Source organism: Gavialis gangeticus, unplaced genomic scaffold (assembly GCF_001723915.1).
Source record: "Gavialis gangeticus isolate Ggan-Ray unplaced genomic scaffold, GavGan_comp1, whole genome shotgun sequence".
NCBI lineage: Eukaryota > Metazoa > Chordata > Crocodylia > Gavialidae > Gavialis > Gavialis gangeticus.
This window is the reverse complement of record NW_017728992.1, coordinates 101,727,967-101,747,548: the sequence shown is the minus strand read 5'-3', so window position 1 is coordinate 101,747,548 and position 19,582 is coordinate 101,727,967. Positions and strand designations below refer to the sequence as shown.

The following is a 19,582-nucleotide window of genomic DNA, read 5'->3' as shown; positions in this document are numbered from 1 at the left end:
AATATGTATTTCTCCATAAAAGCAAAAGTAAACAAATATCCATTTATTTTGAGCTAAACTATATATTTGCCAAAAGCCCTGACTAAAGGGGTAGCAACAGACCATATTATGAATCAGCCCCAGTGGAATACCCTATTAATCCCTTATTCCATTTTAGGGCAGTAAATTGTGCCAAACAGACCACAGACAACCCTCCTTCAAATAACACCACAGCTAAACCTGGCATGGAAGAGGCAAAAATCAAGGTTCAGCACATGCTCCCTGCCCGCCTCCACAGAACAGAAAATAATTGCTCTGCAGAGGGTGCTATGCTCCAGTGCCATGACTGCAGTTTAAAATTATGATTTCTTATTCAGAAGGAGAGAATCTAACTGTAGGCACAGATGGAAAACCACAATTGTGCTCTGTGCCATTAGCTCAAAATCAAGAGGGCAGATTGCATCAGTGGCTGGCATAGTTAAAGATAGAAAAGACCCTTCCGTTTTGTTCCAGTTAATACATTGCCACCAATCTAGAAGTTAGCAGCACAGTAAGATTGGAACAAGCATATTTTTTAAATTATATTTCATTTGATAACAGCAGAAAATACTTAGGAAGCATGTACATCTATCTACACTGTCAGGTTTATGTAAAGGTACGAATCCATGCAAGACCAGAATGTGTGCCTGCTGTGCTGCTGTCATAAGAACAGAGGTAGCATTACTTCAAAAACCCTGTGACCACATGCAGCCGCTGAGCCTGGAGGTTTTTGTGATCAGTATTGATTTGAAATAGGCTGGCTTCCTGAAGGTAACCGTCTTTTAACAGTGATTCTCATCAGCTACTGAGACATCTCTGTGCTCTAGAGAAGTTAGAGCATAAAACCATTTTTGTAGTCCAGTTTATGAGGACAACGGTTCCACAGCTTCTTGATGGTTCTTTGGTTTCATGAAAAGCTACAGGAAGCCATCAAGGAACTATCAATCTGGTGTTAGGTTCTGATAGAAATTGCACTTCCCTTGGCATCTAGCATAACAGTGAAGAAGAAAACAAAAAAACAAAAAAAACAAAAAAAAACAACCTTCCCTGGCATATATCTTCCAGTTGTCACACAACATTTCTGATGCATCTTAGAGGCCTTCACACTTACAAACCAATACTAAAAACTTGATGTCTCACATCTGGTGATCTATGCTGGCCCATACACCAATACTCAAAATCAGGGGTGCTCAACCTCTGGTCCACAGGCCAGACCCCCTCCCCCCAGATGGCTGGATCAGATCTAGGCCATGTCCCTTCCCCACACAGCTGGATCAAGGCTGCCCCGCCCCCCCCACACACACACATACACGAGGTCAGATGGGGACTCATTACACCTGCCTTGGGCACCAGACAGGGACCACCAGGTGGATCTGGCCTGGGGATGGACTGCGCAGCACTCATCTGGCTCACAAGGCAAAAAGGTTGAGCACCACTGCTCTAAATTATAATGCAGAAACAGTTGTGTGCAATCAAATGTTAGAGGACAGCCCCCTTGAAGCTCAGACAGTAGTCCTAACTACAGCAGGCAACAGGGAGCGAATGAAAGACAGTGTTGTACAACTCATAATGCTGAAGAGAAAAACACTCTCTTAAAAAGCTAAATTTCCAGGAAAAATTTTTGTGAGTTTCCACAGAATACAGGAAGTTTTAACTTAGATAACTTCTTATGAACAGAAAAGCAGAAGAGGATGCAAATATCTTCACTGGCCCTCTCCAGACAAAGACAGTTGTCTTCATGCAAAAATGTCTTTGTGCAAAAACAAATGCATACACATTTTGTTCACTCTGATGGTTTGCTATTAGGACCATATTACTGGCATTCTGTCCAACTATCATCACTTGGATAACAAGCATTTTAGGCAAAAAATAAATAGCCTGCACTAATTTCTTTAGATTTTCTACTGAGCAATTATTTGGACTAAGGCACATTAACCTCTTGGAGCTCTCTAACATTCTTATAAAAACAGTACTTTTAATGTATTCAAGCAATTTCATGACACTGTGAATAGCTGCTCAGCAACATTAATCATTTACATACTAAAATATACTAACATTTTTTAGTATTATTCAATCAGCTCTGAACTAGAGACTTCCATGTACGTCTTTTCAAGAATTCTCACTTCATTTAGCTTTGCAAATCACTTACTAGCCCCCAGAATGAAAATTTGGTCTACTGTATTTTTGGAAAAATATATAGGTTTAAAAAATGACTAGTGGGAATATTTATCAGTAGTGTGCCAAAAACAGACAGCAGTATTTTAGCTTCAAAAGACTCCATCAGTAAAATAATTAAACAAAAGAAGGGACAGTGCAGTCAGAGAAGGTTCAAAACTGCTTTAAATTAGTTCCCCTACAGCTTTCCCTTTACTAATTACAAAAGCAGGTGTCAGACAAAACACAAGTGACATTACAAAATTAGGTGCTGTAGCTGAATAAAGGTAAAAGTCAAGAAATCAATGCAAAAATTTGATTTCCAAAGATGCTGATAACCTGCAACTCCCTTTGTTGTAGTAGAATCTGTGGTTATTCTGTACTTTTGAAAAGTCAGTCAGTCCATTAGGCTCCTTTGCTGCAACTTCATCCTGACTAAATGCTAAAACATTCTCCATTTCTGCAAGGCATTTTGGAGTAACTAGTTTAATTAGGCCAACTTTACACTAGGACAGGTTGGTGGCATAAGCTACACCGGTGAGCTCTAGACACGGATAGAACTCAGGCTGGCAAAACAGTGGATATGCTGCATAGTTTATATCACTTTTACAAGCCAACAATATCACAAACACATTTTATGCTACTACCACTGTATCTGCACTATGATTTTTCTGGTATAGAAATGTCAGTATTAAAATCATGCCATTAACTGATATCATCATCCAGCAAAAGTTTCAACTACAGACCAGGTTAAGAAAGTAGCTTTACTGTTAAAACTTAACAGAATTCTAGCAATTAAAAGATAAAAAACAGTAGAAAAGAAAAATATCCATCAAATTATCCACTACATCCTCTGCAAGTAAGGGATAAAGTATAAAATCAGTGGCTCCCAACCTTTTTTGCTGCAACCCTAAATCCTAGTCGCGACCCCCACCCCCTACTCATTCATGCCTGACAGTGCCAGCCGAACCCAGGCTGCACCAGGATTGTGGGGAGCAGCGGAGGCGAGTGCTTTGCAGACCATGCGCTGGGACAGCCCTGCAGGCAGGAGGGGCTGAGCGAGGAGTGGACCTCCCACAACCCTGATTTGGGTCATGCCCCGAGGTTGGAAACCACTGGTGTAAATATAAAAAACTAGATTCTGCTTCTGCCAGTCTCCACATAGCAGGTCCTTAATACCAAATGACTCCCTTTTATAGTAGCAAGGCTTAAATTGTTAATGCATTACACAAAAATCCAGCAGAAGGAGAAATAAAGATACTGAAAAAAATCTATGAAATGCAATCACTAGGACTGATATTTCATATATTTAATATGTTCATAATTAAATTCAAAATACATTTCAAAATTTGTTTCCTGATCTAAAATCATTGGCTCTTTCAGTTTCACAGCTCACCACTGATAAATTCAGCCAGTTTCCACAATCTGACACTTTCAGCAAATCCTCAATAAATTAATAAAGTGATTCCTTTACATTCCTGTAGGTTGACACTTCTTCCAATGGGTCTTTTACGTCATCAAGCAGACTCTAATGCTGTGCTCAACAACAAAGCAGACGCAAGAAAGTCCATGTAGCAGCATGCTACTTGCTTTCTTCTCAAACATAGAAAGTTTTAATAGACAATATCCTCAAACATAATATCTTTTACAAAAGTTACAGTACTATCATTCCAATGAAGAACTCAACTAAGGAGAAATTAGGGCAATTAAGGGAACCTATACACATGCTCCAAGGTGGGGGTGGTGTTGTAATTAGAGCAGAGTGGCTCTTGGGAGCTGTTCTAATTACAGCTTTCAACAAGCTTTAGTTAAAGCGCCCCCACTGCCATTCTGAAACGCAGGGGTGCTGAATGCAAGAGATGCTAGAGCACGCTGGAGTATTTTGATCAGAACGCTCCAGCACACCCAATTAATCGAGTGTGCTCTGACGCATTCTAATTGGAACATGTCAGAACATGTGTAAAAGTGCCCTAAGATTCCAGTACAAAAGAGGTATTTGATTAGTGACAGTACAGAGGACAGTTAATCCATATTCTGAGTCACTTAAAAGGTGAAAGCTATAAAGTACTGGTTTTGTTATGCTTTGGAATTCATTGTAATGTATGGCAAAATCATTTGTTCACATTCCCCACTCCAAAACAACCGAGGTAACCACAGAAGAAAGTGAAAATGCTGCTAAGGCCATCCTAAATTTTCTGCTGAATCTGATACGACTGTTTTTAATGTAGGACTTTATAAGATATGTGCAAACTGAACGCTGTCAACAGGTTCTTTTAAAATTTATTAATGTTCAGATTTCTTCTTGTTGTCCTTCCTTATTCTTCTGTTCTTACCCAATTGTTTAGACGATTCTTCCTGAAAGAAAATCAAAAGAAACATGACTATAGTCTATTAAGACAGCTGTGCTCTTCTCTACACTGCTAAGATCTTTCAGTCATACACTAGGCACCAGTTATGGTATAATGAATTCTGAATATTGTTCATTGAGATTTGTAACAATTCTGACTATGTCCACACCAAGGCTTTGTGATGGCACAGGTATATTAGTTAGGGACCTCACCTCTTCAAATCCTAAATAGGCATGGCTACGTCAGAAGTCTTCAGTATAGATACAGCTAAGCCTTTTCTACAACAAGAGCCCATTTCCAGGAGAGTAATACTGGTATATTACACTGGCAAACTGTTCCTAGTGGGACTGCAGCTACATCAACAATAGGGCACATTAAAGTGTGTAAAACACCTTCCCTCTGAAAACCAGGCTAGAGTAGTAAAAGCCGAATTTTAACACACCAAAGGATTTTGTTTACACATCTGTGTTGGCAAGGATCACATCTGATCACACCCATGACCAACGCAGTGTTGGCAGAAGTCGGAAAGGTGAATGTAGCTAATGTGGATTATCGAGTCTAAACGCAATAGTTTTCCTCACAAGGAGAAATCAGCAAGCTGAAATAAGGATTTCTTCACCTTCCACCTGACAACACTGAGACTGGTGTTTGGGGGATTGCAATTACAACTGCTCCAACTTTTGTGGGTTCTACTGTGTTAATATGTTACAAAGGGTCCAGCTGAGGGCTATAAATTCAGCTGGCTACCTAAGCAGTGGTCCCAGGCACTCCCGTGAAAGGATATTTCTTACGCTGCAAGCAATAGTACAGATGCAATGAAGGGATCTGCCTCTATGGCCCCAACAGACTTTACATGCATCACACAATTTGTGCCACATATACAAACAATTTAATCATGCAATAAAATGACAAACGAGCCACAAACATGTTCCACATTAAATGTGGATGTGGAACATCTTGGTGGCTGGTTTGTACTAAGCTTTAATTTGAATGTATGGCATAGATGTTATTAATTTAAAGGGCATACAAGACGTCTAAACTAGAGAGCCGCTCCTCATTGATGGGCTGCCCACTTACCCTTGCCACTTTGGAAATTGGCTCCCCTATGCTGGGCTGACTAGGCACTCCCTTTAAGTTCTCTCTGAATGTGCCAGCATGTGGGAAATGGCTGCCTAATCTTAGGCTCCCCACGCACTTTTAAAAGGTGCACGTGCAGCTGGGAGCTGCTGCCTGGTACTGGGTTTCCAAAGTACCAGCAGACATGAATTGGGATTTATCCCACATCCTGAACACCTGGCACAGCAAGATGTACCATTTTGGAGATCCAGAATAAAATCCCAACAAATTTAAAATAACATCTCCCAGGCACCTATGTCTCACATAACTCAAGTCTTGCCTTACCTCATCTCTTACAACTAGTGTGGATGAGGGAAGGGGGTCAGAGCTCTGGCTTCCAGCAGGGCTCTTAGCAGATATAAAGTTTGCAAGGGGCCATATCTCACAGACTCACCCACAGATTTATATTTCATTGGAGAGACTGATGAGTAGTCTGCAGTCGCTCACCCCAGTTTAACATTAATCATTAAAAAGATGCCACCTCCTCCAACAATGACTCTATTTTCTCAAAACCAAGATAAGATTCCCCCCCCCATTTAGCATGGGGGAAAATGCCCCTCCTCTTGAATCTGAGTACAGGGCAGAGGTGGGAGGGGAAGGCAGCTGCTCCAGCTCTGACTTCAACTCCAAACCTGACTCAGACAGTCAGAGCCACAGCAACCATCTTCCCCCAGCTCTGCCTGCCCCTGAGCCCTCTGCCCCACCCCCTACATCATCTGCCACCACAGCCTCTGCGCCTTTCTCCCAGTTACTGTCAGGCATGGCTCCAGCTCCAGTCATTCCCAGGGCATGGAGCACATGGAAAACCCTGCCCAGTCAATCACCACCAGCACAGCTCCAGCCCCAGCCCTAGAACATAGCTGTATGGCTGGGCAGGGGCCACACTCCCATATGCTCGGTGCCCTGGGAAGGAATGGAGCTGCAACTGTATCTGTCAGTAAGAGAGGGGAGAAGCAGGCAGAGGCTGTGGGGTACAGGGGTGGGGAAGTGGCAGAGGCTCCGCAAAGCAGGGGAACAAAAGTTGTGGGAGGGTGAGGGACAAAGACCACAGGAGACAGGAACCAGGGCAGGGCTGCAGGGGCAGGCACGAGGTAGACAGGCAGCAGGGAGTGCAGTCACCACAGGTGCAGGGTGCATCCTGCATACAGAAGAAGAGCTGGGATGTGGGTTAGGTCAGAGGGCAAGGGGGCCACCTAGTCCCTCAGCCACCAGACCCTCCCAGCTGCCTGCTCCCTGCCACTGCTTTTACACTGTAGCAGTAGCAGCAGATACATTTAAGATAACCCTCCTATAATAAAATTCTATACCTGAAAAATTATGACCTTTTCATAAATTTATAATTTTTCCTTAATTTTACCTTAAAGTCTGGTAAATACAGTATTCATATGTATGCTTCTAATGGCTCTCTATTCAAATCAACATAGTGTTCAGGTGCCAGCCACAGTGCAGGGCCATCCATTTTTAGGTATGCAATAAATACTAAACACATTTACATATGATACAATAACCTGTTGTCTTCTTACTGTCATGAAATTCTGATGTTTTATGATGATTTACAAATATCTGACTTCTAACTGGAAACTAGCTTGAAAAATCAGAAAGATCAACTCTTGGACCACACTGAAATGTATGGTTGCATTCTTACTACAATTAAGAAAGTTAGCAAAAAGGGAAAACTTTTCCAAGAGTCAGAGAGAATTATAAAATAACCTATTAATAGTTTTAGTGCTTATTTGAAAAGCAAGAACCCTCCCCTCAAACAAAAGAGGAAGCTAATCAACTGACAGGAACAAGAAAGTGAAAAAAGTACAAAATGCTGTCAAATGAAGAAAAGGGGAATTCGTCCTTTTCCAATCTTAGATATTTTTGCATTAAAATACAAAAATATTTTCAGACAGAAGTGTATTTTTGAAGTATTTCTTTACATAATTAGCTTTAAATTACTCTAACTTTTTACAAATGATAATTGTGTACATATATTACATTTTATTGTATAAGGAGAAACAAAAAAACCCCAAAAACATTAAGGACAGTAAAAATAGCATGAATGGTGAAGTGTTGCAGGTATGAGACCTGACATCTGCATATGTGAGTTATCTGGGGCAAAACAGAAGAGAATATAATCCTAAAAATCATAGAAAAATATGGCTGAAGGCATCTCAAAAGGCCATCTAGTACTATCCCTACTTGAAGCAGGCCCATCAGTGTCCAAATCATCCCAAATATTTGTCTAATCTACATTTTAAAACTTCCAGTGACAGAGGTGCCACAACCTCTCTAGATAATCTATACTGACAAGTAACTTCTAATTAAAATGTTTTACAAATATCTAGTCATCCTTAATACAGCATAGCATGAACAAATATTACTGCTTACACAGTGCATTAAGTAAGCAAGTACTATTGCTTGCATTGTGAGAAAGTACTATTATCATCCTATATTTCACAGATACAGAACCAAAAAATCCATAAAATTTAAGAGGCTTACCCAGCATTAAAAAGGGAGTCTATGGAAGAGGCAAGACTAGAAACCAGGTGACCACATTTCAAATTAAATACTTTCACATCAAAACCACCATAATCTCTTATTACCCTGTCAAAAGTGATCCCCAAACTGATACACTACTCTGGAAGGCCTCATAGAACCATACAAGCTTAAAACTGTAGCAGTTTCGTCAAAAGCAGGAGTGAGCAGTAGGGCTGTGAGAAACTATGGTTCCTGATTCAATTCGGTGGAGATTCGGCCCGGTTAGGTGGCCAAATCTCCAAATCCAAATCAAATCAGAGGACCCTTTAATCTCTCCAAATCGATTTGAAGAGATTAGAACAGATTCAGAGATTCCGATGTAGATACAGCTTTAAATGTTTTTTCTACATACCTCTAGGTAGCAGGGGCTCTGAACGCTGCGGAGGTGGGGCAGATGCAGTGTCCCACAGGAGCACAGGGGGTCCTCAGCGTGTTTGGCAGCAGACCCCGAAGTGGACCAGAAGCACTTCCAGTACACTTCCTGATCCACCAGGGAGCGCGCGGGGGGGCCCCCATGCCCCACCCCGGCTCAGCAACTGGTGCCTCCTGGGTCAGGGGTGGCACCCAGGGTCTCCCTGTGGCCAACTGCCGAGCCAGGGGAGTGGGGGGACACCCCAGTGCACTCCCTGGCAGACCCAGAGGTGAACCAGAAATACTTCTGGTCCACTTCCGGGTTTGTTGCCAACCACGCTGGAAAGCCCCCCTGTGCTCCTGTAGGATGCTCCATGTGCCCCAGCACTGCAGCAATCCCAGCTGCACCTGCTACCTCAAGGTATGTAGAAAATAACTTGTAAAGCTGTGTCTGTGTCCAAATCGCCAAATCAGCATCGAATCTTCAGATTCACCAAATCGAATCAGGGACAGTGATCCAAATCAACGGACTGAATCACTGCCCCCAATTTGGGCCATATCCAAATCTGAATAGAATAGGGCCCATTTCGCATGGCCCTAGCGAGCAGTTCCTCAAGCTCACTGGAAAAGGAATATAGTTCTGCACTAGACTTGCAGACAACACTGCCAGGTGACTTGGTAATAACTTGTAAAAGTATCGATGTCTATATTATACAATCCCTTAAAATTATACACAATTTATGAAATTTCCAAAATTTTGCTAAGTGATTTAGGTGGATTTTAAATCTCCATGAAAGTCAATTTAAGATGTATACCCGTAAGTCAGCTGGATCCCATTTAAAAACTTATCTTAAGAGTGTACGGTTATTGGTATTAACTCTTCTAGTCTATTTGAACAAGGAAAATGTTTGGTATTACTATTTATATATTGTAATGTTTCCTGTAGCTAAAATAATGAACTATAGTCCACAGTAATTCTGAGAGCTACTTTCTGTTTAACAAATCACAAACATTTGAATTGTACAAGCAGCACAAAATACATTCTATCATTTCTGAAAAACATCAAATTGAAAAATACCTTAGATACAAGCTTATTAAAACAAGTAACATGTTGAAACAATTGCTGCTATCAGACCAAACTCCAATCTCTTTGAAGTTAATGTCAACATTTCTGTAGACTTAAATGGGATAAGAACACTTGCCTAGTCCTTACTAGCAGTGAATAAAAGAAAAAGGCTTTTTCCCTCATTTAATCTACTTGTCACCCGACGGTGTCTCTCATAACACTATCCATCACAAATTTGGTTATGAAGGAATGGACTTTAATGTGAGGATGGCAACACTACATATTTTGCAGATAAGCCATTCAAGTATTAGCATTTATTTAAATTTTACAGTTAATAGTTTACCTCAAATTATTATTATTGCTGTGGTCAAAAGTGATCTTTACAAATCCAAGAGAAAATACCAAAAAAAAAGTTAGAAACCAGCAGAAACCCATAGAATGATAATACAGAAATAAAATTCTAAAGAAACTTTTATTACCATTCTACTATCAACCATGCCTCTAGATAACCATAGGAGAGATCATCATGGGGCTTCTTTTGTGATACCCTTTACTAAATCAACTGCGCAGCTGGGAGAGGTACTTGCCAAGCTCTCAGATACAAAGCATTGTTTTGAGATCTCAGGACCCAGCTTCTCCCAACTAAAATAAAAGACATCACAAAAAACCCTTTCCCCAAATATTTTTCCTGGACTATCACAGCTACAACAACCCTCCAATCCTACCGTAGCATGAAGGATACTGAACATATACAATATGACCTGAAGAACGGTGCTTTGGATCCCAAAATAGTGTCAAATATCTGCCCCAACTGTAGTTGATTCTATAAAGAGTATCATTTTAAAAAAACAAAACAAAAAAAAAAAAACCCCACATACACACACACCTTTGCATACATTTCCTCAATCATAACAGCCACAACAACACTCCAACCCCAGGAAATATCCTCAAGTAATGCATATTTTCATAGCTCCAGGGATTGCAACTGCATATGGCAATTTACACAGATTGAAAAATCAACACCATTGGTCTATCAGTCAAAACTCACAGCTGAATTTGTATAGTTGTATTCCACTAGTATATTTCTGGCACAATTGTTGATATGTTTAAAACGATCTGGTCCTAACAGGATTCCTCCATACCAGCGGGATACCACAACCAAAACATTACGGACATTCAAAATCTGTATAAAAAAAAAAGTTTATGTATCAACAGTAAAACTAGAGTATTGTACATTGAAACATTTCTTTCCCCAAAGAAATTCAGATATTTTAAAGGGATTTTTATCAAATCACATTTATTGTTTTTAAATACATGTTCTTTGTATTGTAGTCTGAATCCCTGCCGCATGAATACACTGTGTATCCATATTCTTAACTGTGCCCCAAAATATTAGAGGTAACATCTTGGGCCAGTGTTCTGAAGACTGCTGAAATCAGCAGCCTGGGAACATATGGATAAAGCAGAGCCCTTGGGAATGCTCTTTTAATGCTCAGGGTCTAGCTTACTGCTACAATAGCACTTAGGAGGAGACCTAAATGGCAAAGAGGTCTTCAGTTTTGAAATAAGTTCCCTTCCCACACTGAACTAATTGTAAAGAGTCTTTCAAAATGTATGTATTCATTAAAATGTATGGTAGAGTATGGTATACAAAGTTCTATGCATTTATGAAAGATGCTTTCAGCTTTAAGTACAATTACATAGTGAACTTGAGACCTTTTTTAAAAAAAACAGGAGTAAAATTGAAACAAAAAAAATCTTGATTTAATATTGCACTGGGTTGTAAAATGAAAAGCACAGAAAATTCTCTGGAAGTTTTATTTTTCATTGCACCCAATTCCTTGTGCATGAATACTGACTGGAAAACTGCATCATCTACCCCTTCTGGTATTCTAAATATTATGCCAGTTCCTCCTTCAAACAGATTTCCCCCCACCCTGCCCTTTGATAGTCAATATTTTGCTGGAAAACAGAAACCCTGTCTCCCCTAGACAGAGAAAACTATCATTCATTGCAATGCCAGTTCTTGCCTATTTCCTACCTCTTTTGCTCTCTTTACTCCCCTGTTCTCTGTTAGCCGCCCCTAAGCATTTCACAGCCCCATTATTTCTCCCCAATCTCTTTTTATCACTTTCAAATGCTGACAGGTACGAATGAATGTATTCTCAGGAAAAAAAAAAACTAACCCACCAGTTTGTATAAATTTTACACATTTCCATTTGCTTGTATACAATTTCATTTATTCCTCAGACATCCTTAAGAATAAATATCAGGAACATGTCAAAAGAAATGTTTCTTGATTTAAATAACTCCTGGAAATGCTAAATCGCTTCTACAAGAATTGATTAATTTTCAGTTTGGGTTCAACAGGTGGAGCTGCACCTGTAATTAGCTCATTGGGATTCTTTTTAATTCTGTATAAGGACAACGTTTTGCAGGAGGCTAATTTTCACTATGGTTAAATCTTATGCAAATGTACTTGTATAAGACAATCATGCTTGCTATTTCCAGCTACAATTTCCTAAAATGTTTAGATTTTGAAATAAAAATACACTTAAAAACCAGGAGTAAACATACATAAGAAGTCTAGGTGAAATACAAAATACTCTTTCCTGAGAAAGTTATGTGCCTAACTTTCATTGAATGTTGGTAAGATTTAGTGCCTAACCCCCTTAGGTCCTTTTGAAAATCTTTCCCTGAACTTCTTTGAAGATTCAAAGCACAAACCATAGGTAATGATTAATTTATTGGACTAAATTATTTTCTGACGTATTCATGAACTTCAATGGAGTAACACTACTGTAACTTTAGGTATAAAATTTGAAGCTGTATAACAAATGGACCCACAAGTAAGCCAGTATAATTACATGTTCAGCGGCTCAGGCATCCTTAGGCCAGATAAGTATGTACGACATGAAAACTTGTCCTTGTTTATGTAATTGTAAAAACATAATCAGATTGAATACTTAAAATATTCCAATATAGGAAAAGTTAAGGAAATTATCTTTAAAAGATTGTTTGGGGCTGTTTTTGCAAAATTCACATTCACAGCAGCTATGAATTCAAGAATAAACTGTCATAGCAAGCAGATACCAAGATAACTTTTGAATTCTCAGTTTTAACTTTAACCGGAAAGTGCTATCTTGATTGAAATGTTCTTAGCTTATCTTACACAAGATAAGAATGCTATTGCAGAAGAGGCTACGTGGGCCTTCAGTGATTAGGAAATATGCCCATTTTTTGTTGTGTAGCTTTTACGATGCAATGTCTAGATGGCGATTTACTGCAAACTGTCTTTATTCAAAAGAATGTGAAAAGGAAGAACTAGAGCATATTTAACTGCATACAGTCAATCCTCTTTTCCACGGACAGCTATTTGTGAACTAATACTCCTCCCTCAGTTCCTCCAATGGCAGAGGTTAATTTAACCTCCTTTGTAATGTTGGGTGGAGTATCCTTAGGCCAGAGATAAGAAAATCAGAGAATTAAGAGAGAATTTATGGTTTAAATTCTTGACACATCGTTTTAAAAAAAACAGAGATTGGACATGTTGAAAGTGATATACTTATAAATGCCATAAAATCTCATATAAAAGCAATAACTATAGCAACAGAAGAAGTGGTTTAACTCGCATAATATTTCAGTGAGTATCATCAATTTTAAGTGTTTTTAAGAAGGAAATCAAGAGAACTCAGTGAGCAGCTAACTTTGACTGTTTACTACTCCTATATTTCCTTACCTTTGGGTATTGTGCTTTATGATCCATACAGAATTATTCTTTCAAAACACACTCTCCAGTAACTATGATTAAACATTATTGACCATATGGCTGATAGGCACTGAATCTTGAGAAATCACACTTTATGTCACTTGATTGTGTGATATATGTGAAATGTTGAGAGCCCTGGTGCACTTTTAAGAGCAACTAAATTCACACCGTTTACAGACAAAGAATGTGCACACGTTCAAAACAACTCTCAGAGTAAGCAAGCTATCACTAAATACAATGTCTACATAAACTAATTTTCATGACTATACTTTATTACACAAACACTGATATCCAGTGTACTTTCTTGTATATTTTGCATAAAATAGGATTGGCCACAAGCTAACAAGGAAGGTTTCAAAAACTTCCAAATTAAAAAATGGAGAACATTAAAACAAGTCCTGGAATGTCACTTAAGTGACGATCAACAAAATAAGCATTTTATGAAATAATCCCATGTAAGCGGGGGAATTACTAGGGATTACTGAGACTGGTAGAACTGCTGAACTAGAAGTGAACATTTCAAGAAAATTGTGAGTACTCTGTGTGGCTGTGTGTTAAAGGGGCAAATGTGTGTAAATGATGGTATATTACAGGCTTAAGCAACATTATTGGTTTTCATTTTAAAATGCTGAAATAATACATGAAAAAAATTAAATTAACGGTTCCTATTGTGAGGGAACTTCTAAAATTAATGTGTGTGAACATGAGGCTAAGAATTCAGGGTGGAGCCCCATCTTCTTTATTTAAAAGTGCTACTCACATGCTTTAGATACAAGTCCCTATTTTATCAAGAAAATCATAATGAGAAATTAAGTCAACTGACTTCTCCTGTAAATAAGGATGTCCTCTGGTGCCCAACATCTTTCCTATATACTTGCTTTGCCTTTTGCCTTGATTCTTTTGTGCTACAAAAGGTATAGGGAGTCAGTTTAATAGGGAGTCAATACAATTCTTCTCTTAAAAACAGACAGGCTGTCAAAACTGTATATGAAATACAACCTACTTTATCTGTGGCACTACACAAGTGAAGTCTATATTCCCAAGAGCTGGAAGGCCAAGTTTCTATACTTTCTTCTGTTTCACTTCTTTGAAAAGCTAAGTAATATACAGAATACTCTCATATGATAGGCTATGTACACAGCAAGAATTAAGACGATTTTGTTAAACTTTTCTGATTTTGAAGAGAAATGTAAAACTATCTAGGGCATTTTTACACATGCAGTGAGATGATGCTCCAGGCATTTTAAGCAGCAAGCCACACTAATTAAAAGCACCTTCACATCACACGTATCAGCATCCCCGTGCTGAAAAAGTGGCAGCAGGACACTCTGAAATAAAGCTTATCAAATGTGTTTTATTTAAAGGCATCCCACTGCCATTTTTCAGTGTGGTGACACTAATACATGACTTAGAAGCACAATTTTCATGTTCCAGAAGACCTGATTAATCAAGTTTGTTCTGATGCACTGGATTTCCAGTGTGTCGGAACAGTCTCCTCACACACGTACAGGAGCTGATAAGACAAAGTTTGTTGCCTTTTAACCTGCATGAGATGGAGGAGGCGTCCACCTGCAGCAGTCTCCCCGTCATCCTCACAATCCTGTAAGTATGTCTGCTTATCTTCACAGTATATTCTAAAAATAAACAGCATTAGATGCAATACAAAATATTATTGAAGACTTCTAGGATACCTTAGAACAGTTTCATAAACACTGTATCAATGTTGCTTTTTCATAATAGATATGTGCATGAAAACAGGATGAGCCTTGAGGTAAATAAATATTTGTGGTTTACATCAAGGTACAAATGTCTGGTGGCTGTCTTTACAGGCTTTTACAAGTGCATTGACTCCCTCATGTAAATTGGCAATTGACTATCACGAAGTAAAATAACCTAGTCTAGGCAGGCTTAGCTTAACTAGACCTGAAGGATTTTGGCAAGTAACTTCGAATTAAAATGTTTTACAAATATGAAGTCATCCTTAATACAGCATTGCATGAGCAAATATTACTGCTTACACAGTGCATTAAGTAAGCAAGTATTATTGCTTGCATTGTAAGAAAGTATTATTACCCTATATTTCAAAGATACAGAACCAAAAAATCCATAAAATTTAAGACTTACCCAGCATGCAAAGGGAGTCTATGGAAAAGGCAAGACTAGAAACCAGGTGATCAAATTTCAAATTAAATACTTTCACATCAAAACCACCTTAATCTCTTATGATCCTGTCAGAAGTGATCCCCAAACTGATACCAGATATTACCCTTACCAGATGGATTTTATGGATACCTTATCAGATATTACCTCCAAAATTACATCAGAGACAAAAAGAAGTTCTATATCAGGAAGAGAGTCCACGAAACTCTAGGGCTTCTGGTAAAACAGGCATTGATTTCAGTGAAGCTGAGATTTTCATCGCCAGTCTGAAATTACTCCTGAGATTTATCTCCAAACTTCCCATTCTACTTTCTGCCAGGAACAGCTTTGTACATGGACATTACAAGAACTATATACCCCAGAACAGTTAGTTTATATGAAAGCAGAATGGTTTCAATCCAGTTTCAAAAATAAAATCCTCCGCACAACTGGTGTCCAACTGCTTGTTTCCTAAATGATTTCATAACTTTGTAACACTGTAACTTTGTACTTAAGAAGTCATGTTAGCAAAATAGGGTTTTTATGTTGCTTTTAAGAAAATTTGGTGACACAAAGTGACAAGTGCCAGGTACGCAGCAATAAGAAGTTAAACTCTCTCATCACAGACAGATGCAGCAGAGATTAACTTTTAAGTCCTAAATATTCTTGAAGTATACATCTCCATTTCCTACAGCCATACTACTGTCACGTGAGAGAGGACTGGTCAGTATCTATCCCTGGTGCTACAGATCACAGGCTTCTTTGCTAATTCTACTGAGCTCTGGGGGTTTGGATTCCTCCCCTATCCCACTTCCCCTCCCAATTTCACTAAGAGCTAATAAACTCTGTACGAGCAGGGGTTTTTTTTAATCTCAATATTCCAAAGATGCATGAGTAGATACAGAAAAACTGATGATGTAGGGTGCTCTCAAAGCACATGCTATCACACTGTAGGTATTCTAATGCTTTATTTAAATCCAGATGCATTTTAAGAGTCATGAACATATATTTAAAAAGTTTCTAGCTTTCCCTTTATTTTACATCTCTGATCTCATGATTTCTATATGTTCATATACCAATAATGAATATTAACACATTTCATGTACAGTTATGGCTGACCAAGAAATATGCCAAAAATTGATTTAATTCGCCAAGAGAATAATTTATTTGAGGGATTCCCTCTGAACAGTGTTTTACTTCTTCAACACCTCTCAAAAGCTTGCAAAAGTGCACTGAAAGTTCTTTAATCACAGCTTACCGATAGGCATATATGTTGTGTGTAGCATTCTCTATTTTCTTATTCTCATACAATTTGTCCAGAACTGTTTTCACCTGGAAAAACAACAAATTTTCATCTTTTAAGAGTATATTTTGTTATGTAGGATTTGTTAACTAATATTAAATGAATATTATCAATCAGTAATTTTACTCTAATAAAAAATGTTTGGCTGGTCTTTCATACAAATTATACAAGTTACTACTACCCACTTCTCTCTGTGGCTCTGATTCAGGAAAGTACTTTAGCAAATCTTTACCCATATAAATAGTCCCACTGCATTCAGCACTTTACTGAATCAATATGAAAAGCAAAATTTTTTTGGTGAAACCATAGAATCATACAGAAGCACAGATGGAAGGGACTTCCAGAGGTCATCTAGTCCAATCCCCTGCCTAAAGAAAGATCATCCCTATCCAAACCATCCCATACACATGATAAATCTCAACTGTAACACTGTTATCAGTCTTGACACAACACAGACCTAACATGCCAAAGCTAAAGTATGGGAACCACGGCAGCCGATGTCCTGCTTCTATGAAATTCTATCAATATATGCTCAAGCACTCACAGGCAGAAGGTCACACCCCTCCGCTACAGAGGAAGGCAAACCACACCAGTCCACCCCCAATATAATCATGGGATAACATTCATTCCTGACCCTAAACTTGGCAATCAATTTAACCCTGAGTGGAGGGGTAAGATCCTCTAGCTAGGAACGTCTGGCTTTGGTCTCAGGTGGAGCACTGACACACCCAACCTTGACTGTAGCCAATACCCAATGTCTTTGAGGAAGCCTTAAAAACATCCTGACACACAGTAGAAAGGGGGGTGGGAAGAGGACAAATCACCAAAGCCCAGAAGCTTGGGAAATACCCACAGCAGAACATACACCTAAATCACCCCAACCCCAGCGGCTGTCCAACCTCTTCTTGAACACCTCCAGCAATGGAGAGTCCAGAACTTCCCAAGGCAGTCTACTCTACTGCCTCAATATTCTAACAGTGAAGAAGTTATTTCTGGATATCCAGTCTAAACTTACTTTCCTGCAACTTCAAGCCACTGGTCCAAATCCTCCGATCTGCAGCAAGAGAGAAAAAGTGCTTTCTCTCTTCCCTATGGCAGTCCTTCAAGTATTTGAAGGCCGCTATCACGTCCCCTCTTTTTAAGTGTCTTTTCCACAAGCTGAACATGCCTAGCTCCTTCAGCCTCTCCTTGACTTGCTATCCAAACCCTTTATCCTCTTCACTGCAGACCTCTGAACTGCTGGATCCTCTTCTACTGGACCCAACAGTATAGTTGGGAAAAATGTTAAGCAAGTTTTTGCAAACAAAGTGCCCTTCCTCAAGTCTTGATTAACATCTCCCAATTGTACAGCTGGTCCAATAAAAAAAATACCACAAAACCCCCTTGCATTCTGCATGCTTCCTGGAGCATCACTGCCACGCTACCACGCCAACCCTATTACTGACTCAAGGCATATGCAACCACATTTAGAGCACCCATCATCTAGATCAGCGGTTCCCAACCTTTTTTGTACCAGGACCCATTTGTAAACATCAATGGCTAGTCCTGACCCAGTGCAGCCCTCTCTCCTGACCTGCTGCCCCTTTGCCCCAGGCCCACAGTGTGAGGCGGGGGGGGGGAAGCAGCCCCTCACAGGCTGGAACTCTGTCAGCCTGCAAGTGAAAAGCCACGGTTTCCCATTTTTGTCTCCTTTAAAGGAGAATCCTTTTTAAAAGTTTGTCCACAGCCCTTTCACTTGTGACCCACTTTTGGGTCATGACCTATTCTTGTGACCCATTTTTGGGTCATGACCTATAGGTTGAGAAACACTGACCTAGATCAATCAGGGTGGTCAAATATATAGCCCACAGAGCCATTCCAATTCTACTGATAGGCCAGAGACTTTGGGGGCTTTGCTGCTAGTGGGCATGGCCAACCACAGAATTTGGGGCCCCATTGGACATGGCCATCGGAAGCAGATGGGCAAGCATGGGTTGTGCTGACAGAGCCCAACTCACCCTATGACTGTTTCATAGAATCACAGAAAAATTAGGGTTGGAAAGAACCTCAGAAGGTCATCCTACTCCAACCCCCTGCTCAAAGCAAGACCATCCCAGCCAAGGCTTTGTCTACCTAGGTCTTAAAAACCTCCAAGGATGGACAGTCCACAACCTCTCTGGCTAACCTGTTCCAGTGTTTTACTACCCTCCTAGTGAGAAAAGTTTGCCTAATATCTTACCTAAATTTCTCTTGCTGCAACTGGAGACCATTGCTCCTTGTTCTGTCATCTGCCACCACTGAGAACAGTCCAGCTCCATCCTCTGAAACCAACCTTCAGGTAGTTGAAGGCTGCTATTAAATCCCTCCTCAGTCTTCTCTTCTCCAGACAAAGTAACCCCAGTTTCCTCAGCCTCTCCTCAGAAGTCATATACCCCAGCTCCCTAACCATTTTCACTGCCCTCTGCTGGACTCTCTCCAATTTGTCCACATCTTTTCTGTATTGGAGGGGCCCAAAACTGGACACAGGACTCCAGATGTGGCCTCACCAGTGCCAAATACAAGGGAATAATCACTTCCCCTCAAACTGCTGGCAACGCTCCTAGTAATGCAGCCCAGTATGCCATTAGCCTTCTTCACAACAAGGGCATACTGTTCACTCATTCAGCTTACTGTCCACTGTTACCCTTAGGTCTTTTTCTGCAGAGCTGCTGCTTAGTACACGCTGGGAACCAACTGGCTGAGTCGTGGCATTGTTCTGTCCCATGTGCAGGACTTTATCCTTATTGAACCTCATGAGATTTCTTTTGGTCAAA

The 19,582-nt window shown here is 39.8% G+C and overlaps 1 protein-coding gene across 2 annotated transcripts in view; it reads right to left on the bottom strand.

Annotated features, from left to right (window-relative positions):
* IMPACT (impact RWD domain protein) overlaps positions 1-19,582 on the bottom strand; it is a 73,119-nt gene that overhangs the window by 12,059 nt on the left and 41,478 nt on the right. Inside the window, exons 9-11 of one of the 2 annotated variants that reach the window (XM_019526446.1) lie at positions 14,892-14,982; positions 10,628-10,762; positions 4,441-4,527 (exon numbers count right to left, since the gene is read on the bottom strand). In XM_019526446.1, the coding sequence (XP_019381991.1) occupies positions 4,456-4,527; positions 10,628-10,762; positions 14,892-14,982 (298 nt within the window). In that variant the 3' untranslated portion in view covers positions 4,441-4,455. Of the gene's footprint in view, positions 1-4,440; positions 4,528-10,627; positions 10,763-14,891; positions 14,983-19,582 lie in introns of those variants that run through there. The other variant, XM_019526437.1, reaches the window with a different exon arrangement.